Genomic DNA, 22,336 nt, shown 5'->3' on the forward strand with positions numbered 1-22,336 from the left:
TGTTCACTAGAAATTATTTGATTCATAATTCTTTTCAATCTGTTAGCCAAGATAGAAGTCAAAATTTTCATATCAACATTTAAAAGTGAGATAGGTCTATAATTATCCGGATTCTGAGTATCCGTATTCATTTTAGGTATAAGAATAGTTTTTGATGCGTTAAAATGGAGATCATTAATTTTATTATTAATTATATAATTAAATACAATCAAGAGTATTTTACCCAGAATATCACAAAAAGTTTTATAAAATTCAGCAGTCAGGCCATCAGGCCCCGGTGCCTTATATGACTTGAAATTTTTGATTCTATCAGTTATTTCTTCCCTCGATATAGGTTTAATTAGATCTTCTTGGGAAATGTCATCTAATTTTGGGAAACTAATTTTCTGGAAAAATTCTTCAGTAGATCCATTTAAAGATAGATCCTTTTGATCCGCATAAATATCCGAGTATATTCTTTCAAAAACATTAATAATATCTGTGGTTTTAGAATATATTGTATTGCCAAGCTGTATTTCCGAAATTACAGATGCTGATTTTGATTGATTAATAATTCTAGCTAATGCCCTTGATGGTGTTTGAATATGATTAGCATACCTCGCTAACATTTTATGCTCATAAAACATCAACCTATTATTTTGAATTAAGAAAAGATCTTTTTGGCATTTGAATAATTCCTCCTCTGTTTGACTGTTGTAATTCAGAATCAGCTTTTGATCAAGTGAATTTATTTTATCTTCCAAATCTTGTATCTCTCTAATATACATTTTTTTATAATATGAAGCTTTTTGCAAGAAAATCCCTCTTATTTGCGTCTTAACTGTTGCCCATTCTATATCAGGAGAATGTTGAGAATTCTCCAACTTAACTAATAAACTATTAAGAACATCTATGATTTCCTGTATTATTTCTTCTTTATTTAATAGATTTGGGTTTAAAGACCAATTATATCCCCTGTGAGACAAATTATGCATAGAATCTTTAGAAAAGTGTAATGAGATTTTTGAATGATCCGACAAATAACGCCGCATGTATGAGAACTGATGGTTCAAAATTAATCATTGTTTGTGAAATCAGAAAAAATCTATTCTCGACCACATTTTGTGACACGGTGAGTAAAAAGTAAAATTGTTTGTATTGGCAGGATTATTCGTATATTTAAAAGGGTCATATAGTTGTAAATCTTCTTTCAAATCATTTAATGCAACCACCGCTTGCCTATTAAATGACCTTTGTGAACAAGACCTATCCAGTTTTGGATTTTGATAAGAGTTCCAATCTCCTCCTATTATTATATGATATTTATTATATTGGTTTAACACCGGATATAATGATGCTATAAAACACTGTTGATTACTACATGGTACATATACATTACAAAGTAAAATAGGTTTATCGTGTATCTTAGAAGAGAGAGTAACAAAGCACCATCTTCCTTCCTTATCTATTTTAGAGTCCAGAATCTTACCTTGATATTGATTTTTAATAACTATGGCTACCCCTGCACTATTGGTCTTACCTTCTGAAGCTATGACCTCTTTAATCCATTTCCTTTTTTTGATCTCTGCCCATTGATCATTAGTTAAATGTGTTTCTTGAAGTAGTGTAAAACACGCCCCAGACTGCAAAAGTAAATGAAGAAATAGTTTCCTCTTCTTTAAGCTCTGGAGCCCTTTTATATTCCATGAGTCTATTTCCCACATTTTACTCTGTTATTCATTTTTTGAAACCTTTAAAAAGAAAAGATCAAGTGTACTCAGAGACTTTTTGACAATATATATGATTTGGAAGCATTCTTGATATCCCGTCCTGTACCAGTGCCTACCCACTCTACCCTTGGACCAGGACATATATAGGTTTTGCATAGAGTAAACAATTGTATTAACTACTAACATAGTCCTTGATATATACTTCAGGTAACAATAAATAAAACATATAGTATAATCAAAACCTATAACACCTAACTCTAATTCTACAAAGCCTAATCTAAACATTCCCTATTAAACACCACTCTTACTCCACATCTCTTGTATCAGTTATTTGTGAGTAGATCATTAATTATCTAACTAGGAACATCATATAAGTATTAATTGTCTCATCCTAATAAAAAGTTATTACTGTCTGAAAACATCAAATCAAAACATTACATATACATCTATTGTGTAAAAATAGTTAACTTTCCTTATTTTTAACCAAACTTCAAATGAACACTTCAGATTACCTATATTAAAACCCCTTGTTTATACAATAAAATGAGAGTTCAGTTTTTAGACAAGATTATTTATATTTAAAAACCTGCATTATTGTAAAAATATAGTCCTATAAGCATCCAACCACCCCTAATGTTTAGTTATACATTTTCACCTGTTTAAGCTAATAACATCAGCATTTCTCAGTGTTATGCCCAAACATACAGACATTTAATAATGTTAAAGGAGAATCCTGCCCTAAATGCTTACCTGTCTAACCATTCCTTGTTCAGCATTATTATACTTTAACATTAAGAAGTTTTGACCATTAGGGGAAATAAACATGCAGCATCTTGAACATATGTACTTAAAGTACTATTATACAACTTTCTTCGATGTTGCATTTACTTTAAATCAGTCCAGCATAGTCCTCTTCGTCTTCCCAAGCCTGAAAAACAGTCTAAACGATCGCGAAGGGGGAACCTTGACAGCGACGCACTCCCGGAAGTGCCACAGTGAATAAAGCCCCCTTAGAAGCTACAGAATCATTTCCTGTCACTACGCAGAAGAGCAGAATTCGTAAAGGCAATAAAACTTCGGAAAACAGTCTCGAAAGTCTAGGATTTAAAAAACGAACTCTTATCTCCACAGAAAGGGGCCCAACACAGAACAAGAAGCAAACAAAGGATTACCAAGACCACGATCCACAGTAGCAGCTAAATCCAGCTTCGGATACCATGCCAGTCGCTACGGAGAGCCAGATCAAGACTCTGAAGCAGGCAAAACCTTAAAAAGCTTCAAAAAGGTAGCTTTTGCTTCATTTTTTGATGAAACCGAATATTTGGACCCTTCGACTGTGAATATTAAAGTATTAGGATACTTCATCTGAAACTTTATATGCTTTTCAATAAGAAGTTTACAATAAGGGGATAGCATTTGTCTAGCTTGCCTGATCTGGAGAGGTAAGTCCTGAGTCACAGAAATTCTATTATTGTTCCACATAACATACCCTCCATTTTTTTTAATAGTTGAGAGAATCTTGCTAACATCCTGATAATTCAAAATTTTAACATATACAGGTCTTGGACTGTTAGAAGCCTGTGATTCCCTTAGAGCTCTGTGGGCTCTTTCTATGATTATTTGTTTTGACAAATCAGGATCTGCAAGAATACTTGTAAATATTTGTAGAATGGATGTAATTAAGTCATTATATTGTACAGACTCCGGTATTCCTCTGACAATTACATTGTTCCTTCTAGATCTTGCCTCTAAATCAGTTATTTTGGCTTGCATAGTTCGAATCTCAAGCTCATGTGCATCTGATTTTTTTGCTAACAGATTTAGTTTATCTTCATTGTCTGCTATCCGGGCTTCACTTTTATCCATTCTCTCAAGGATTTGAGTACAGGATATTCCAAAAGTTTGTACTTGTACAGTTAATTCTTTTAGAGCTTCTTGAATGGGTAACAGAGCCGCTCTGATATCCTCCATGTTCAGCATTGAATCTGGCTTGGTTTTAGTCCCTGCTTTTAATTGTTCCTGTTGTTTAATAATTTTTTGTCTTTTCGAAGTAACATCTTTCTCCGGTGATTGCAGTTCTGAGAGTTTCGTTTTTGTGGTAGTTGTGTCCATCTTTTTGTCTTCCTTCGACATTTATGTCAGCAGTAAAACTCAGAGTCTTCTGAATAGACAGTTCCTTTGTTTGGGAATCTCTTCAGAGACAGATACTCTGTAATAATCCTCTTAGATAGTATATTTTCTCTTAGTTTGTTCACTTCCTGGATACTAGATGGATGCAGCTGAAGTTATTTTTACCAAGATTTCTTGTTTAAAAGTTCTTGATACCACCTCAGAGTTTAGATTTCCACAGGTTATATGCAGAGATGCAGATCAGTAGTGTTTACAGAATGGCAGCCATCTTTGAATCCAAGCCTGAAAATTTATCCAAAATGTTTCAGTATATTGCAGCGTTGTAAACCATATCTCTAGTTCTATTTTTTTTTTATAATTAAAAGAATCAAAAACAAGTGATTGACAACTGTATCTCTTGACTGAGAGAGTCACTAGTCACAACCCAGTGACTAAATACTCTCAGGCAGTCAGTTTCACTGGGAAGAGACACCACTGTTTCATGAATTCCTGTTCCCCACGGACTAACATTAAAAGCACATTACTGCCTATAAGTAAGGTTGCCACCTATCATGTTTTTTTTTCAAAGAAAGTTCAGAAAATTGCAGACTGATCCAGTAATGTTAATTTGGAAATTGCCTTACAAACAACAGTGTTTTGTTTGCCACATCAAACAGAATACCAGTATTTGTAAAGTCTTTGACTCCAAGTACTAGTAGTAGTTAAACAAAAAATAAAACAAGGGAGAAAAAAGACATCCAGCCACAGTGATGACCAAAACTGTATAACAAACTGGGCTGGGAGAGCATGTAGCTGGTGACATAAAGGATAGAGCAAAGTGAGACACAAACCTTTTTCTGCTTTTTGTCTTTTCAATTGCTGGCAACCCTGCCTAGAATTGTGAATGCAAGACAGCTGTTAGCCAAGTTACATCAGGAAATATATTCAAGAAGAAAGCTTTATGAATATTTCATTTAGTGAATAATATGAATATCATCCATTGGTTGAATCTAAATTCTGTATTTCTCTATAGAATATTGAAACAGATTTGAAATAGAACTTTCCAGGTTTAACAGTTTGGGCTTTTAACTGTAATGTGTCCAGATGTGCTGATGTGTTTACTTCTTTCATTTAATTATACACCTGTTTGCTGACACTGACTAGTGTGCTATTACGTTTTAAAATAATATAGAATGTGTTAATAGGATCATAGCTTCCTAGGGTAATGACCCTAGGGCCTTTGCAAGCCTTGCCATGGAAAAAACCCATTTGCCCTACTTGACCATAGTTATATGGTCATTGTTAGCAGAGCGATTCCATGATCAGCACCAACTGCTCCTGTCCATGAGGGACATATTTTGGTTGTCTGTTCTTCAGTTTGTGTTTGAAAGTTGGTATCCCACAGTTCCATTGTAGTGGGTGGAGTTACATAATTGTGTATGCAAATTAGATGTTAATCAGCGTACAGATTTGTACCTATTTTTCATGGGCCTTGTCCAGATTTTTGATGTTTCCAGGTTGAGAGGTATGCCTGTCATTAATCTGTTTTGCTGACCAAAATGTGTTGACAAAACAGATGACCTAAACCAGTCAACTAATGAGTGCAAATATATATATATATATATATATATATATATATATATATATATATATATATATATATATATATATATATATATATATATATATTATGTTTGTATATATCTATATTTAATCTATATATATATATATATATATATATATATATATATATATATATAAATATATATATATATATATTTATATGTAGTGCATGTGTGTGGGTGTGTGCATGTCTGCTTATATGTATAGATATGGGGCTTGTCAAGCTTAAATCACTGAAAGGAACCCCTCCACTCAGAAACGGGAGTGCTAAATGGACCTCCCCCTCACACATCCCATGTTAATGACATCTTTCTAGTCTTGCATTTTTGAAGGCTCATTGGCTCTTAAATGTGTTTTTTTTTTCTTATTTCTTCACACATACATACACATACATATGTGGAGGGATATAGAGAGAGAGAGAGAAGAGATAGAAAACACACTGGATACAGTCTTTATTTATTTATTTTTTTATTTTTTTTAAGTGCACTTTATTTTTACTGAATTTGGAACAAAAGAAAACTAAGCAAACTTACCTTCACACTACAAATCACTGACCACAGAACTGTTATTATCAAAAACACTAACTCATTTATATACCTGGGACTCAGGATATATCCTTCTCTCGGGTTCTCCACTTTCTTCCTAATTAGAATATTTTCCCTTAACAGCATATGCCTCATAATAAAATTACGCTGTCATTCAGACATTCACCAATAAAATATGTAGGTTCATCACACACTCATGAAATGAAGAACACCATTGCAAAATTATACAAAAAAGCAAAATAACTTCCTGTCAGACAAGGGGCAGAACTCCTCAGATTACAACTGCTCATAATACTGCAAAACCAAACTAAACCTTCTCTCCACTAGCTTCCAGACCAATACATGAATATCCAAGCTGCAATCTCAGACACCATGACCATTCTGCACCCTCATTACAGGTCCCTTAAGCTCAACTCCAATGCACAAATCATGCCCTTCTGTACTAAGCCCCAAAATCTAGGAATCCTTACCAACCTCACTTAAAGACACATGACATCCTCTTAACCCAAATTCCATTTTCATCTGTCAATACACCTCCTTAAAATGGCAAAATGTCACTATAATATATCAAATCACATAACCTAATCAAGCCATGATTCCATCTTACTGACACCTTCCTTTTTCCTCAACCTGCATTATAAGCAGTCTCTGCCATCAATATAATTCTCTATTAAAAGATTTGCTAATTTGTATATGACTGCATATAACAAAGAACTGCATGTTTTATAAACTTACTCACCTGTGTTAATGACTCAACAGAAATTTCATATATGTGTGATTATCAGCTCCCTATTAAAAAGTCAGCCCTCGTAATGCCAAGTGTTGACACAATGAAAAATTAAAATACCAAAAATGCATTTTTGCAGAGGAGATAAGTCTCCCTGCACCCAAATTCTTCCTTGAACTTCTCTATACAAACTCTGAGATCACCATATCTCAGAGAAAATGGAAAATTCTGTGAAATGGCCATTGCACGCTTGATCTATGCAAGTATGTTTTTAATAGCATTCAGTCTCCGTATCTCTGGACTCACTGAAGCAGGTCCCAACATTTCAAATTATTACCATGTTTCCTCTATTACTGTATGTAATTCCTCCATATTCTCAACAAATGTATAGTTATATATACTTTACTTTTTGTGATATATCCTAATGGCTGTGACTGAAATCGGTCATGTGTGATCTGTGCTGTACTCCGGTTAACAAATGTAGATAAATAAATAAATAGGTCTGACTGCTTTGCAACATTTAGCACATCCACATACAGATCCTTCATCTTCTTGGAATATCCATAATTAGTCTCCTGACATTCCTAGAATAGGACCACAGGTAGGTTTCATGGTAATCCTCTTTTTTACCATTTTTCCCCAAGAGTCTCCATTTTAGTCATGCCCTAGGAAAGGCAAACATCACTGGCATTGTGTGCTGTAGCCCTAGCTTGTAAGTAAAGCTTCTCTTTTCATGGTTTACTACTGTATTACACTGAGCAACTTTCAGGTCGTTATTGTAATATGTGGAATATATAGCACATATATAACACATCAAAGAAATGTTTCTGATCTCTGAAATAGCCACTATTCCAGAATGAGCTATCCTCACCTTGGATATGTTATGGTACTGGAATAACATATCCACATTCATGAGGAGACTATTGCCAGACCCAGACTGTAAGATGAAACAACTGTAGTGCCAGATTCCACTTACATTACTGGTATAGACAGCTCTTTACTTATATAACAATTCTAGGAATGCATGGTCAGGTATCAAGATGAAACTGTGGCATAATAAAAATATTGTAGAGATACTGGTACTCAGTTTGTAAGAAGGCCCTCTTACTCTGTAGTAGAGCATCTCTTTTCAGACCTACTTAACTTCATGCTGAGAGAGCAGATTAGATGTTTCTCACTACTTACTTCCTGATATAGCACAGCTAATAATCCTACTACAGATGTATCAGTGCACATGACATTGAAGATTATGATCTGGTATCTAACCATAAATGGGTTATAATTTATTCAAGATATTGTTTTAGTACCCATGTTCATAGGTTCATAGATAGGTTCATAGATTAGTACTAGGCTAACTGCCCTTGCAAGCCATTTTAAGCCTAGCCAATTATCCCGTTTCAAACCCTGTACCTTGTGTTTGTAAGGCAAACACCTTAACCATTAGGCCACCCTCCCATGTTGAGAGCACATAATGGTTATGACTGGAGAGACCTGATCATAACTCTTTGCAGTACCTGGACCTTCATCGGCTACATGCTCTACTAGTTACAGAAAGTATAGTGTAGAAGAGCAAAGTGTTTTACCATCTTTCAAAGCATTTGAAAGACATTACATTGCATTGGCTCTATCACAGAGCCTGCGAGCAGAAGTAAGGTGTGTTTGTAAAATTACAAAGATCTTTAAAAGCAATGAGATACTTCATTCTGCCAAACTTGTAGCCTATAAATGTGACAAAATAAAGTTTTAACACCTTTTAAAAGCAGTTTTTCTCTTTGCTTCTTTTTTTTTATTTTTATTTTTTTTTTGCCAACAGGCATTGTCAACTGTTTATACCTAGCACAAGACCTGATCATAATGGTACTTGGTGGCAAAGTGCTGCTAAGGTTGGGTATCATACTATAGAAGCTCTTAACAAATTTATCTTTTCCCAATAATGGAGTATTATGCACTACAAAAGTTTATTAAAGTTAGGGGCAACTGACTTCTCTCTGAACATAAAACATTTTTTTCTGGTTATAGGCCTCCTCTAGGTGGGAGATTTATGTTTTGTAAGGTCTGCCAGATGGCAAGTTATGGTAACAAATTTGGTTGCATAATTTTTACAGTAGCCTACTGCCCTTATGAATACTTTCACTTAATGTTTGATGCTGGGTATAGCAAGTTATTGACAGCTTTTTTATGAATGGCGTCTAATTACCTCTCTCCTAGTTGCATATCCAAGTATGTGGCCTCTCTCATACAAAACTTATATTTGGTTTGACAATATTAACTGCAAGGCCTGCTTGTCATAAACAATACAGCATAGTTTGTACACTAGTTAAATCTGACTCTAAATATTCTAAATATATTACTGCATTGTAAAGGTAGACATACTGCATTGTAAAGGTACACAGATTACTACCAGGTGTGAGGTTTCAGCAGGATCTCTGTGACTGGTGCCAAAGCGCTAAGTTGGGATTAAATTGCTGTGACTGCTGTTTTGAGTCCTGTGTCAGTGTTTTTTCTACTGTGGTATTTATTGTTTTTGACTTTATTTGACTTTATTTGTAGTATTTGGATATATGGCGACAGACCCTGACAACAACATACCCAAAATTTTAAGGGAAGATGCTGGTGAAGGTTCACAGTGGTCACAACAATCTATGGTGCACTATATTCTTCACAGAAATGAAAAAATTACATCTGGTAAAATGGTTGAAACCATTTCTGCTGCTGTGATGTCTGATGCCTGAGACCGGTATGAGGGTGAACGAGGATGACGCTTTATTAATCCATTCCAGATGGTGGGCTCCAATGGAGGTAATGCCTTTCCTGCTGAAATTCGTGAACTGTGTGATAAATTGGAAGGCTTGTTATGGAAAGAGACTAATGCACATTTAATCATCTTGTGCCTGAAAAGGTATGTGGAATTAGACATAGCCCTGAGGGGATTAAGGGCATTTAAATCTCCCACCACACCTTTTGATCCAACTAGTAAAGATGATATGCTGTTTAAACAAAGGTGGTTAGCAGCGGTACATCATTGTGCCATGGAATGGGTAAAAATTCTAGTAGAGAAAGACTTGCTAAAACAATGAAAGCTAAAAGAAGAAGCTAAATGTGTTAGTTCCGATCTACAAAAATGGCTCAGTATATATGAGCTACTGGGAGACATAAATAAAAAACTAATAACTTTAGAAAATTAGCTTGTTGAAAGAAAAATTAATAAAATTACAAGGGACATTAGAGACTATAATAATGAAACAGTATTTCTATGGAAATGCAAATGCAATAGACCAGTCCAAACACAAGGTGGCGCTGTAAACCAGAGAAACACATCAGGCAGTTACCTCAGAGGAAACAGATGACACTACAGAAGGAGAGTTTGATGCCGAAGAGTATCCACCTTTACCAGCAGCTCAGAATTCTAATGATCTCAACAACCAGTTTCGGAATGAACAGGGAAACTGTTACCAGGGGAAGAAAAGAAATAAAAATGACTGGAGAAAGGGCAGAAACAGCGGTCACAACAAGTACTTCAACAAGAGGACTAAATGGAACTAATTGTAATGATACCTTAACTCTGGAAATGGCGCTTAATTTGTCAGGTATAGATGTACCATAAATGGCAATTTCTGTTTTAAATTTGGGGTTAAAATTTATACCTACAGCTTTCTCTGGTCCGCTAATGATTGGCAGTAAATTTTTTTTACGAAACACCGAGGTGCCAGCTTGACGCCCAACCTTCAATGAAGGCACTCCCATTTACACATGCATGTCTTTCAAACGCTACCCAACCGCGGGGAGGACATGCAGACTCCACACAAAAGGCACTCCCAACCAAGCCGAGAATCGAACGGGAGAACCTCTTGCTGTGAGGTAACAACGCTACATGTGGCAAAAAGTGAGTTATTTCAGCTTAGTAGGAAGCTGCATTTAATTGATTATTTTAACAGGCAGAATGGTAATCAAGTAACAAGTGTTAATCAATTAGAAGACACTGATAATAGTTTGAGTGAAAGTTTTAATGAATCTTTTTACTCATGCATTTCTGATGAACTTGATTTGTTTGTAGATGAAATTAATGCTTATAGCAATATAAATACTGAAGCTATAAAAGTTAAATCAAAGTTCATTCCACCTTTTGTAAATGTCAATATACAAAGTTTTATTATGACATTAAATTTTGTTATTGAAAAACTATATGTGGATTTTGAAAAAAAAAGAGAAGTGCGTCTTATAACCTGACAAAAAATGAATGGATGGCATTTAAAGCACTGTGTGCTGATTGAAATTTAGTAGTAAAAAGATATGATAAAGGAAATCAGGTAGTAATATTAAATCATGTACAATATGTTGAAATGTGCTTTGCTGATTTGAGGGATAAAAAAGTGTATGAAAAATGTAATGTAAAACAGTATGAAAAAGCTATAAGAGAATATGAAATCTTGATTCAAAAAGGCTTGTGCTTAGGATATTTTGCCAAAAATTATGTAAAAAAGTTTAGTACAGGAAATGCATGTATTGCAGAGTTTTATTGTCTACCTAAGACACACAAAGGGCTAACAAATTTGAGTGGCAGACCCATAGTGTCTGCTGAGAAATATTTCCTAAATTACATATGCATTTTGTTACATGAGTGTTTGAAAACTTATGTGTTTGCTTTCCCTTCTTTTATTAAGGACAGCCAAGATTTTTTATGTAAAATCAGAAAGGAAGTTTGGAATGAGAATATGTACTGGCTTTGCCTAGATGTCAAGAGCCTATATACCAACATAAGGCATAATAATGGCATTGAAGCCTTAAGATATTTTGGGGGGGATTCTCCACTGACCCACTTTATAATAGAGTTCACAGATTTCTGTTTTAAAAATACTTGTTTTCTGTTTAATAATAAAATTTATCATCAGCTACAAGGCACTGCAATGGGGCCAGCTTTTGCCCCTATGTATGTTTAAAACAGAGTGTGTGTACATATATATATATATATATATATATATATATATATATATATATATACATTCTATAAGAATCAAGTAGTCCATTATTTCAGGTTTATTGATGAGCTGATATTTTTATGTAGGGGAAATAAGGATGAGGCTCATTATTTTATTAAGGACCTACATAACAATACGTTTGGCTTTACATTTGATGGCATACAAATGGATAAAAAGGTTACATATCTTGACATTGATATTAATGGTCTAGAAACTACAGTGCATAGAAGATTTGGTCAAAATAATGCGTTTTTATATGGTACAAGCTGCCATCCTTGCCATTTGTTATCAGTACTGCCATATAATGAATTTCTAAGACTTAATAAATGATGTAGCTCAGACGATATTTTTGAAGATGAATTAATGAAAACAGAAAATATGTTTATAAAGAGGGGGTGTAATAGTCTAACAGTGGAAGCATCTAAGAATAAGGTTAAAGAAAATAGATATGGAATAATGAGAAGACATAATAATGTCATAAAAGAAGGAGAAGCAAATAAAAATAAAAACAATGAGGCAAGAACAATTAGAGAAAATAAAAACAAGACGGAAAACTCTAAAGGGGGAGATAGAGAAGTTTATTTTGTCACAACTTTTAATGTCTTGACTGAAGCTATCGTTAGGGAAGTTAAAAAATATTGGCGAATGATAATTAATGATAAAGATCTGAAATATTTGATAAGTAATCAGATAAAAATTTCTTATAGAAGAAATAGAAATTTGGGTGATATGGTGGTACATAATTGTTTTATACCACCAGTAATTTCTATACACCCTAGAGTGAAGGATAAAAGAATAGGTACTGTACCTTGTAAGAAGTGCTCGGTGTGCAGGCATGTTGTGACATTTTTTCCAAAAATTAATGGGGCAAACTTTACCCCTTTAGACCTATATACATGTGGTACTGAAGAAGTAATTTATGCTCTCAGGTATAGTTGTAGCTTATATTATATAGGGGAAACAAGGATGCATATGCAAGAACATATAAGGGATATAAAGAATCATAAAATAGATAGCCCTTTGGGACAACATTTCATTAGTGCACATAATGCTAAACCAGATTGTTTACAAGTATGCATCCTGGAGAAAGTAAAGGTTTCCTTAGGGGAGGTTTTATGTATTAAAGAAAAACTGCTGAAGAAAGAAATTCTCTTTATTTTAAAATATAATACTTTGGAACCCTATGGGTTAAAATAAGGAAGTAAATTGGAAATATGTGATTTAGTATTTTATTTAATTATTTAATTGATTGATTAATTGTTTGATTGAACTGAATTTTATGTATATATACTGTTGGAAATTGTATGAATTTATACTCATTGAAGGCTTGTGCCGAAGAGCTAAGATGGAATTAAATTGCTGTGATTGCTGTTTTGAGTCCTGTGTCAGTGGTTTTTCTACTGTGGTATGTATTGTTTTTGACTTCATTTGACTTTATTTGTGGTATTTGAATATTAACTGTAAGGCCTGCTTGTCATAAACACTACAGCACAGTTTGTACATTAGTTAAATCTGACTCTAACTACCCTAAATATATTACTGCATTGTAAAGGTAGACATACTGCATTGTAAGGTACACAGATGACTACCAGGTGTGAGGTTTCAGAAGGAGCTCTGTGAAGTCAAAGGAGTTAGTATAATGAAAAAGACATTAGGGGTGAAACTGTCTTTTCTTTGGCTTTGGGAGTGATAGGAATCTGCCAGTACTGCTTGTCAAAATCTAGAGTGCTGACAAGTCTTGCTTTGTCCACCCTGTCTGTGAGTCCATCCATTCTGTCCATGAGATAAGTGTCAGATTTGGATATCTCAATCTGTTTACAGAAATTATTATAAATTATTATGGCTCCAACATAATCAGACTACTCTACTTGTTTAGTACTATCTCAATTACGATTACTAGTTTAATCATCTTTTTTTAGTTAATCACATACTGCTTTTCTTTGAGACTCTGTTGTCCTCTGTGCTCGTCTACTGTCGTTTATATTTATCCAAGCTGAGACCACTTGAAATAGGTCCATTTGTATCAAAGCACAACCCTGGTTAGCAAATCGAATGAATGAATGAATGAATGAATGAATGAATGAATAAAAATGCTGTATTAAATTTGTTCTACCGCGTAGCTCAGAACAAACTTTTTTTCCCTCTTGTTTCTGAGCCTTAGACAAGATTCATTACCATTGCAGCCATGTCACGAACAAGTTAAAATAATTGATAGTGTTTGCTCAAACAGAAGCATTGCTAATCAGCATTACTAATCAAATATGCATGTAACCAAGGCATATAGCATGTCAAGGAGCCCTTCCTCGAGCTCACAGCACAGGCCCATAACAGCACAGGCCCATGGCCACATCATGACAAACAACAGCACGGCCATATCTATGTATATGATGTAAACAAATAAATGTACATGATAACCCATATAATCTTTAGCGAGTGCACGCACTCATGTCTATTGTGAGGATATAATCAACAGCATCAAATAAGCGAAATAAGATACCATGACCAAAGGAATGCCTAGCTACCGACAGACAGTGAAGGATGGTGTGGAGTTCATTCTAAAAAGGTGCATATTTAAATTGAATTAGAATTTCTATTAGTTATAAATATTTAGCAGTTTTTTTTGTAAATTTGCATTTGCTTACAGACCTGTCTTGCAGAAGCAAAGTGGGAAGTCTAAGAGTGAGAATAGCCAGTGCTGGCCTGGCTCACACACTGCCTTGGGAAAGTGAAGCCATCCTGTACAGTCTAATAATAACACACCTGGGAGAGTGAAGAGCACAGCATGCAGCCTACAGGCCAGGAACCCTGCACATAATGTGTGTGCAACAGCAGCATGAAGAAGGAAGAAAGCATAGCAGGGGGTCCCACATAGGTGGATCCACATATCAGCCACCAGGGGAAGTGACTAGGATGATGGCTGCCTGGATAATGACCTCCCACAACTGGTTATCAACATAAGGGCAACAAATAGACTGACTTTGATCTGTTTTATGGTGAGACACTATCATAACATTTGTGTTAAGCTGATATACCTTTTTTTTTTTTTACCACAAAACTATGATACTGTTTATTTGGGGTCTCTTTGGACTTGTGTTAATCCATTGCAGCCTTGTCGTGATATCCCAGTTTCAGTTATATTAAGCAGTAATTCTATTACACTTGTTGCTCTGGTGTCATTTTGTTTATAAAAAAAATAAAATATTTGTATGCCCTCCGTAGGTATTACTTTGATTTGCTAGATTTGTGGCCATATTATATTGAGTGTAATTGCAAAAATTCTGACACTCAAAAGGCTTGTAAATGGCTGACACAATCAGATTCAAGTGTGATTAAAAAAACATAAATTGGGTTACAGATATGGATTTGTAACCTTCTATGGCAGTCTGTTACACATTAAAGCTGGATTTATGGGAGTGAACTAACCTGAACAATTATTTTTGAGAGGCATTAGGTTTTATAAAACAGGCACAGGTCTGTTGCCAATATGAGCATGCTGGTGCACAAAGCAGTCAATGCCTACTACATCATCATTCTTCTTAACTGACTGAGAAAGTTAGAGATGTGAAAATAAATGGTATTATGCAAAACAGAGTTCATGTTATTATGGTTTACTCAGTTTGTATCAGCCCAGGAAACTGAAAATGCCACAAACAAAAATTAAAGCCTGTGTATTCCATCCAGCAGTAGAATGTGTACATCTCAAACTGCTTACCCAAGCGACATCAGTTTCTATCAGCTTACAAAAGCCGACTATGACCAGCAGAGACACCAGTACTTAATCTATGCATATCTCGTGACACAAGCAGGAAAGAAGGAAGCAGAGGCACAGCTGGCTCGACCAGCACCCTATGCCGATTCCACAAACCTGTGACCTACCACCACATCTCTTCAAGTGAAGGGAAAATAAATACATAAATGAAATATTTACTGTAACAACCATCAGCTTATTACTGTCAGATCAATCATGCCTCCCCCACCTATTCCACTGAAGAGAAAAACAACAGCAACAGCCATTCCTTCTAATGGCACACCTAGCAGGTGGCCAGATGCATCAAACACACACAAGCACACATACACACACACACACACACACACACACACACACACACACACACACACCTGCTCTAGTCATTCAGTTCCTATTGCTCTGCCCTGACCCTCCTTCCACACATTTTAATGAAAAAAACATTTTGTTTCCTTCTAAACTGCAGCAAGCAGTTGCTACATTTTATACTCTGCCTGCATGGAGTGGTACTCCACTCATATTTTAGTTAAAAACAATGTTCTTTTTTAACTGTAGCAATCTGCTTGCTACAATGTAGAGAGCAGTTGCTATAGCATAGACCACAAGCAAAGCACTACAGTGCTCAAGTTTGGCCACAAGTGCAATACCAACTTTTTAAAATGGTACTGCATAAATGATTGATCTGGAATGGCTGATCACACCCCTCCCCCAACACTTTGCATCTAAGGCAGTTACCCGTCTCCCCCCAAGCCAAAATGTACTCTTACATTTTACATTGCTACAGTTATCAAAGGTTGGCTAACAAGTTATTAGTAAATAAGGTAAACTACCCATTGTTTAGTAGCACTGTATGAAGCTGCAGGCCTGTGCATCATAATACATTAAAACACTGAAGAAATGCTAACAGTGTAAGGAATTATTGTTATAATAAAAAAAAATCATGGAATATGCAGCGATTATTCTGACTAGGTGATTTAGAATTTGCTGATCTCCAACTACTGGAAGTAAAACATGAATCACCAGTACATTCTGCGTGCAAGTAAGTCTAGAGATCCAGGTAACTATGGCAGCAGAAGTAAAAACAGCATGTTACTTACTCAGTAGCCAAAAGTTTTGCAGTAAATCGATTCCTCCGGATGTAGCCCAGTAGCCATCGCTGACAAAATAGATAAGCGCAGCTTACAAACCCACAAATAATCCTGAAAAAAATGAAAACACAAAAGCTTAATCAGCACATTAATTAACATATAGTATATACAGTCAGGTTGTAGCCTAAAGTTGTCCCAAAGTTCCAGTGTAATTCTAGGATTTACTGATATATATCTATATCTATCTATCTATATATATATATATATATATATATATATATATATATATATATATATATATATATATATATATATATATATATATACACACACATAAGGGTGATGTGCAGAGCTGTAGTAACTACAGATGGATTAAATTGATCAGTCACAGCATGAAGTTATGGGAAAAAGTAGTGGAAGCTAGGTTAAGAAGGGAGGTGATGATTAGTGATTGGTAGTATGGTTTCATGCCAGGAAAGAGCACTACAGATGCAATGTTTGCTCTGAGAGTGTTAATGAAGAAGTACAGAGAAGGTCAGAAGGAGTTGCACTGTGTTTTTGGAGACTTAGAGAAAGCATATGACAGGGTACCTAGAGAGGAGTTGTGGTATTGTATGAGGAAGTCGGGAGTGGCGGAGAAGTATGTAAGAGTGGTACAGGATATGTACGAGGGTAGTGTGACAGTGGTGAGGTCTACGGTGGGAGTGATGGATGTTTAAGGTGGAGGTGGGATTACATCAAGGATCAGCTCTGAGCCCTTTCTTATTTGCAATGATGATAGACAGGTTGACAGACGAGATCAGACAGGAGTCCCCGTGGACTATGATGTTTGCAGATGACATTGTGATCTGTAGTGAGAGTAGGGAACAGGTGGAGGAGACCCTGGAGAGATGGAGATATGCTCTAGAGAGAAGAGGAAGGAAGGTCAGCAGGACTAAGACAGAATATATGTGTGTGAATGAGAAGGAGGATAGAGGAATGGTGAGGATGCAAGGAGTAGAGGTGGCGAAGGTGGATGAGGTTAAATACTTGGGATAAATAGTTCAGAGTAATGGTGAGTGTGGAAGAGAGGTGAAGAAGAGAGTACAGGCAGGATGGAGTGGGTGGAGAAGAGTGTCAGGAGTGATTTGTGACAGACGAGTACCAGTAAGAGTGAAAGGGAAGGTCTACAAGAGGGTAGTGAGACCAGCTATGTTATATGGAAAAAGACCTTAGGTGTCGTCCACAGCTTCAGGCTTCAGACTGTTAAAAGAAAATTTATTAATCGCTTAAAAAGTGAATCTGACAGGGTGTAAACTTCACTAGAATATGATGAACTGAAAATAGTTTAGTATCCAAGCAGTTGTCATCCACAGCTTCAAACTTTAGGCTGTTAAAACTCAATTTATTGAGAGTTTAAAAAGAGAAGCTGACAAAATGTAAGCTTCACTGAAATAATTAGCCTAGTGATTAACATCCACAACTTTAAGCTTCAAGTTGTTAAAGCACAGTTAATAGCACAGATAATAGCTGCTTAGTAAGCAAAGTTGACAAAAACATATACTTCACTGGAGCGTAAAAAGCTGAAAAGATGAAACTGTCCAAATGATGAGCGCTTTCGGCAGATGCCTTCTTCAGATCGTATAATTTGTATTTTAACAGTCTGAAGCCTGAAGCTGTGGACGACACCTAAGGTCTTTTTTCTTTGTTCATTTGCCTACCCTCGGTGTCTTTAGTAGTAGTGAGGAGAATTTATTTCTAGCTATGTTATATGGGTTGGAGACAGTGGCATTGACAAAAGGCAGGAGTTAGAGCTGGATGTGGCAGAGTTAAAGATGTTAAAGATGTTAAGGTTTGCACTGGGTGTGACGAGGGTGGACAGAATTAGGAATAAGTATATTAGAGGGTCAGCCCAGGTTGGAAGGTTTGGAGACAAAGCCAGAGAGGCAAGATTACGTTGGTTTGGACATGTGCTAAGGAGAGATGCTGAGTATATTGGGAAAAAGATGCTAAGGATGAAGCTACCAGGTAACAGGAAAAGAGGAAGGCCTAAGATAAGGTTTATGGATATGGTTAGAGAGGACATGCAGGTGGTTGGTGTGACAGCTAGATGCAGAGGACAGGAAGAAATGGAAACAGATGATCCACTGTGGTGATCCCTAACAGGAACAGCCAAAAGAAGATGATGATGATGAGATATGCACTAGAGTAATCCCCCGGATTCACGAATCCTCCGTGTAAGACTAAATAAGTCTTACTCGGAGACTGCAGTTGAATGGTATGACGTCAGCATGCCATGCATATTCATGAGGGCACGCTGACTCCACTCCAAGTTTAACACGGACCGTGCAGGAAGGCAGGGAGCATGTCCGACTGCCAAGCAGTCCAAAGGTCCATGCCCCTGCAAGTGTCTGAATTGTGAAATGTCAACCCACATGAGCGAGTCTGCTCAAATGTCTACGTACCCAACACTACACTCCCTGACATTGTAAACTCCCAGTACAGTTATAAAAAGTAAAACTTTAATTTTATTTTTCTAATTCCTGATATAGCTGACCATATTTGTGCGTGTTTGCGCGGGTGTGCACATTGCTTAGCTGCAGTTAGCAATCTCGATATTGAAGAGCATAATAAGGAATGTTTATGCAAATTAAGCCAAATAGCAATAGCATAGTGGTAGAGCCTTTGCACAAAGAGGAGGCATTCATGGTTCGAGTCCCACCACTCCCCTTTCTATTTTATGTTTTAAATTAGTATATGAAATTATTCCTGACATATATGATTACAATTTTACTAAATAGCATTGAAATGGCCTATGTATCAGTGAACAAAATGTACATTTATAAAGGATCCTGACATATAATTGCCCGCAGTTAAGCAACGCTTTACTCAACGCAATATATTTGCCCGTAGTTAAGCAGCGCTTTACCCAGCGCAATATAGTTGCCCATAGCTAAATAGCGCTTTGCACAGTGCAATATAGTTGCCCATAGCTAAACAATGCTTTACCCAGTGCAATTGGTTTGCGTGGAGGTGTGCGCCGTGCCAACCAGTGCACCATCGGGCAACATGGAGCAACGCAGAGCAAAGTTGCCTAAACACAGCCACACCCCCTAGCCTGTCTGGACAGTAGTAAAATAAAAAGCAATGACAAGGTTCGAACCCAGGACACTGTGCACCATAATCAAAGTACTGAACCACTAAGCCATGACAGCTTAGGATAAACAGCCACTGTTAACATACATATACTTATAAATGGTAGATTAACCATTGTTAAGCAGGTCTGCAGTCAACTGATATTTTTCAAAAACGGCCAATCACAAAACAGTGTGGGAAATGCGGCATATTTAAGCCCCATAGGCAGGAATACTCACCATAACTGATTGTAGCTCCCATCTGCAGTTAGAATGGCTGGTGCTGGAGAGGGTACTCGCTTTTGAGCGCAACACTGGGGCATCGAGGAGTCAAAATACATGGTTTGGCTCCTTGTCCACCATCATGAGTCAAGACTCCTGCAGGGCCAGTTCCATGGGACGGAGTACAAAGCAGAGGCTTGGAACCAGTTAGCTCATGATCTCACCAGTGCCACAGGCATTCCTCGGACTAGTGAGCAGGTCCGTCACCACCATGCAGACCTGAAGAAATGGAAGCAGGACCTACTGAACTGAGGGATACAGGAGGCCCATGACTTGCAAGATGCCCCACTACTGAGTAGGTAGCCATGGAATGCAGTATGTAAGACATGCTAATTTAGTCTATATAATGGATAGGTATGTCTCAATATCCCTTCATTTACTTCACAGCTTTAGGTGTCCATGCTGCGAATCAGCAAGCCTATGCAGATAGGCTGCTAAGGCTCTGCCACCAGGCAGGTTAGTAATTATTCTGCATGTATTGTTATATAAAATAGGTGAGAGAGCCTGAAAAAAGTGTTGTAGCCCAATAATACAGCCATAAAATGCCCTGAATAATTCTGCTGCATGTACTATTATATAAAATAAGTCAGAGAGCCAGAAAAAGAGTGTAGTAACCCATTAAGAAAGGTAAAATATGTCCAGAATAATATCTCTGCACGTGCTGTCATATAAAATAAGTGAGCAAGCCTGAAAAAGAGTGTTTTAACCTATTAATAAAGGTATAATATGTCTTGAATATGTCTTCTGTATGCACTGTAATATCAAATAAAGGAAAGAGCCTGTGGAAAAGTGTGTAATGTAATTAATAAAGGTATAATACTTGAAGTGTGTCTGTGTCACTTACTTTGAAATGTTGTTGTACCCTTGCATTATACAAATAGTAGTGTTGTAATAAGTGCTGTCAACCCACAGTTGGGCAGTCCCATATAAAGTGGTTTATGGAAGTGCCAGTAGCTGTGAAACATATATACAGTCCTCAACAGTCAGTTAATGGCTGGCATGCATAAGTAAATCTGGCACATGAGTAGCTTGTTAATGTGTTCCCCAGAAATGTGAGTGTGCTACACGAAATGTAGGGTTCTGTAGAAATTTAACTGAAAATGTCACTTGAACACATCCAGATATGTAGATGTAGAAATATAAATAAAATAAATAACTATGTAGCAGTAACATCTGCATCTTGGACAGTTAGTATGTCAGATATAGGTCAGGTATATAATGAACTAGCCAAACCCATTACACAACCTAATGCATGTTGCCAAGTGTAATAATACATGTAGGGGATATACACCTGCAGTCAATAGGAATGTAGTGTAGACTAAAAGTACTTATAAGATGTTAATTGAGGTTTCTTTCTACACCCTACTGTATGTGCATAAAAATGCAATTCCACACATCAATGGGTATGTCTAATCTCAAAACATTTGTTGGGACATATGTCCTATTGTTCTATAAATATCTGCATTTACTTTGATGCATGTGCCCTGTTCAAACACCACAATCTTGGTGGCCTGTTGCCACCAATCATCCCTGCATGCTGTTGGAATGTCCACTGTTATTCAATATATGCATGTGTTATGCTTGCTGTTCAACTGTTGGAACCTTGGTGTGTTGGGTTAATGGGAATATTACTACATGCTGTTACAACTAATTTGGAATGCTGTTGTTTATGTTGTAATTAAACACCCCTAATCACAGAGCGTATGGGAAGGCCGGTCCCAGCGGACCCACCTGTCCCTCCTCAGCTGGCGATTGCACCTGGCACCAGCAGGTCCGGTGCCCATCCCAGGCTCCCCTCCTCTGTTGGTCCTGTGCCACCTTCAGGTGGAAGTGCTGCAGGGGATGGAGCTCATCCCCCCCATGCAAGCGTGGGCAGAGAAGGTCCACCTGTCACCCTCTGAAGGGTCCGGGCTATGATGCGTAGGGAGATCCAGCATTCAGTTGATGATCCCCTACACCAGCTGAGGCAAGAGTGGCGCAACTCATGGGCGACCCTGCCCTTCCTACGCATCCCCCAGCACAGCCACCCTCGGGATTGTGAAGGTGCAGTGGTGACCGCCCATGGGTGGAGATCTCAGTCCCACTATTACCATCTGTGGGCTCATGGGCTTGCGATTTCCAAACATCCATCCCCATCAATTGTGTTCACCCACCCCATGTGTCATACTCCGCCCCTGCATGCATCTTGTTTGCCTTGTCTGTTTACCTCCCTAACCTACCTCCCCAAATATACCCACAAAAAAATTACGCCCCATACATAGCTGCCCATTTTGCACACATGTCCGCTGGACATGTAAACTGATAATTATGATTGGCAGTACAACATACTTTGTTGTCCTCACCCCTCTCTCGGGGGTGGAAGGTTTCAAATTTCACTCCAAATTTATTGCATATGCACAGATGTTCCTGGTAAAGAAAT

At 36.9% G+C, this 22,336-nt stretch overlaps 1 protein-coding gene across 2 annotated transcripts in view; it reads right to left on the reverse strand.

Annotated features, from left to right (window-relative positions):
- LOC122809207 (chloride channel protein ClC-Kb-like) overlaps positions 1–22,336 on the reverse strand; it is a 1,320,353-nt gene that overhangs the window by 892,982 nt on the left and 405,035 nt on the right. For both annotated transcript variants that reach the window (XM_044080518.1, XM_044080517.1), the window contains one exon: positions 16,532–16,633. In XM_044080518.1, coding sequence (XP_043936453.1) covers positions 16,532–16,633 — 102 coding nt within the window. The remainder of the gene's footprint in view (positions 1–16,531; positions 16,634–22,336) is intronic.

This window comes from Protopterus annectens, chromosome 8.part0 (assembly GCF_019279795.1).
Source record: "Protopterus annectens isolate FY-2018-M chromosome 8.part0, PAN1.0, whole genome shotgun sequence".
In the NCBI taxonomy this organism is placed as follows: Eukaryota; Metazoa; Chordata; order Ceratodontiformes; family Protopteridae; genus Protopterus; species Protopterus annectens.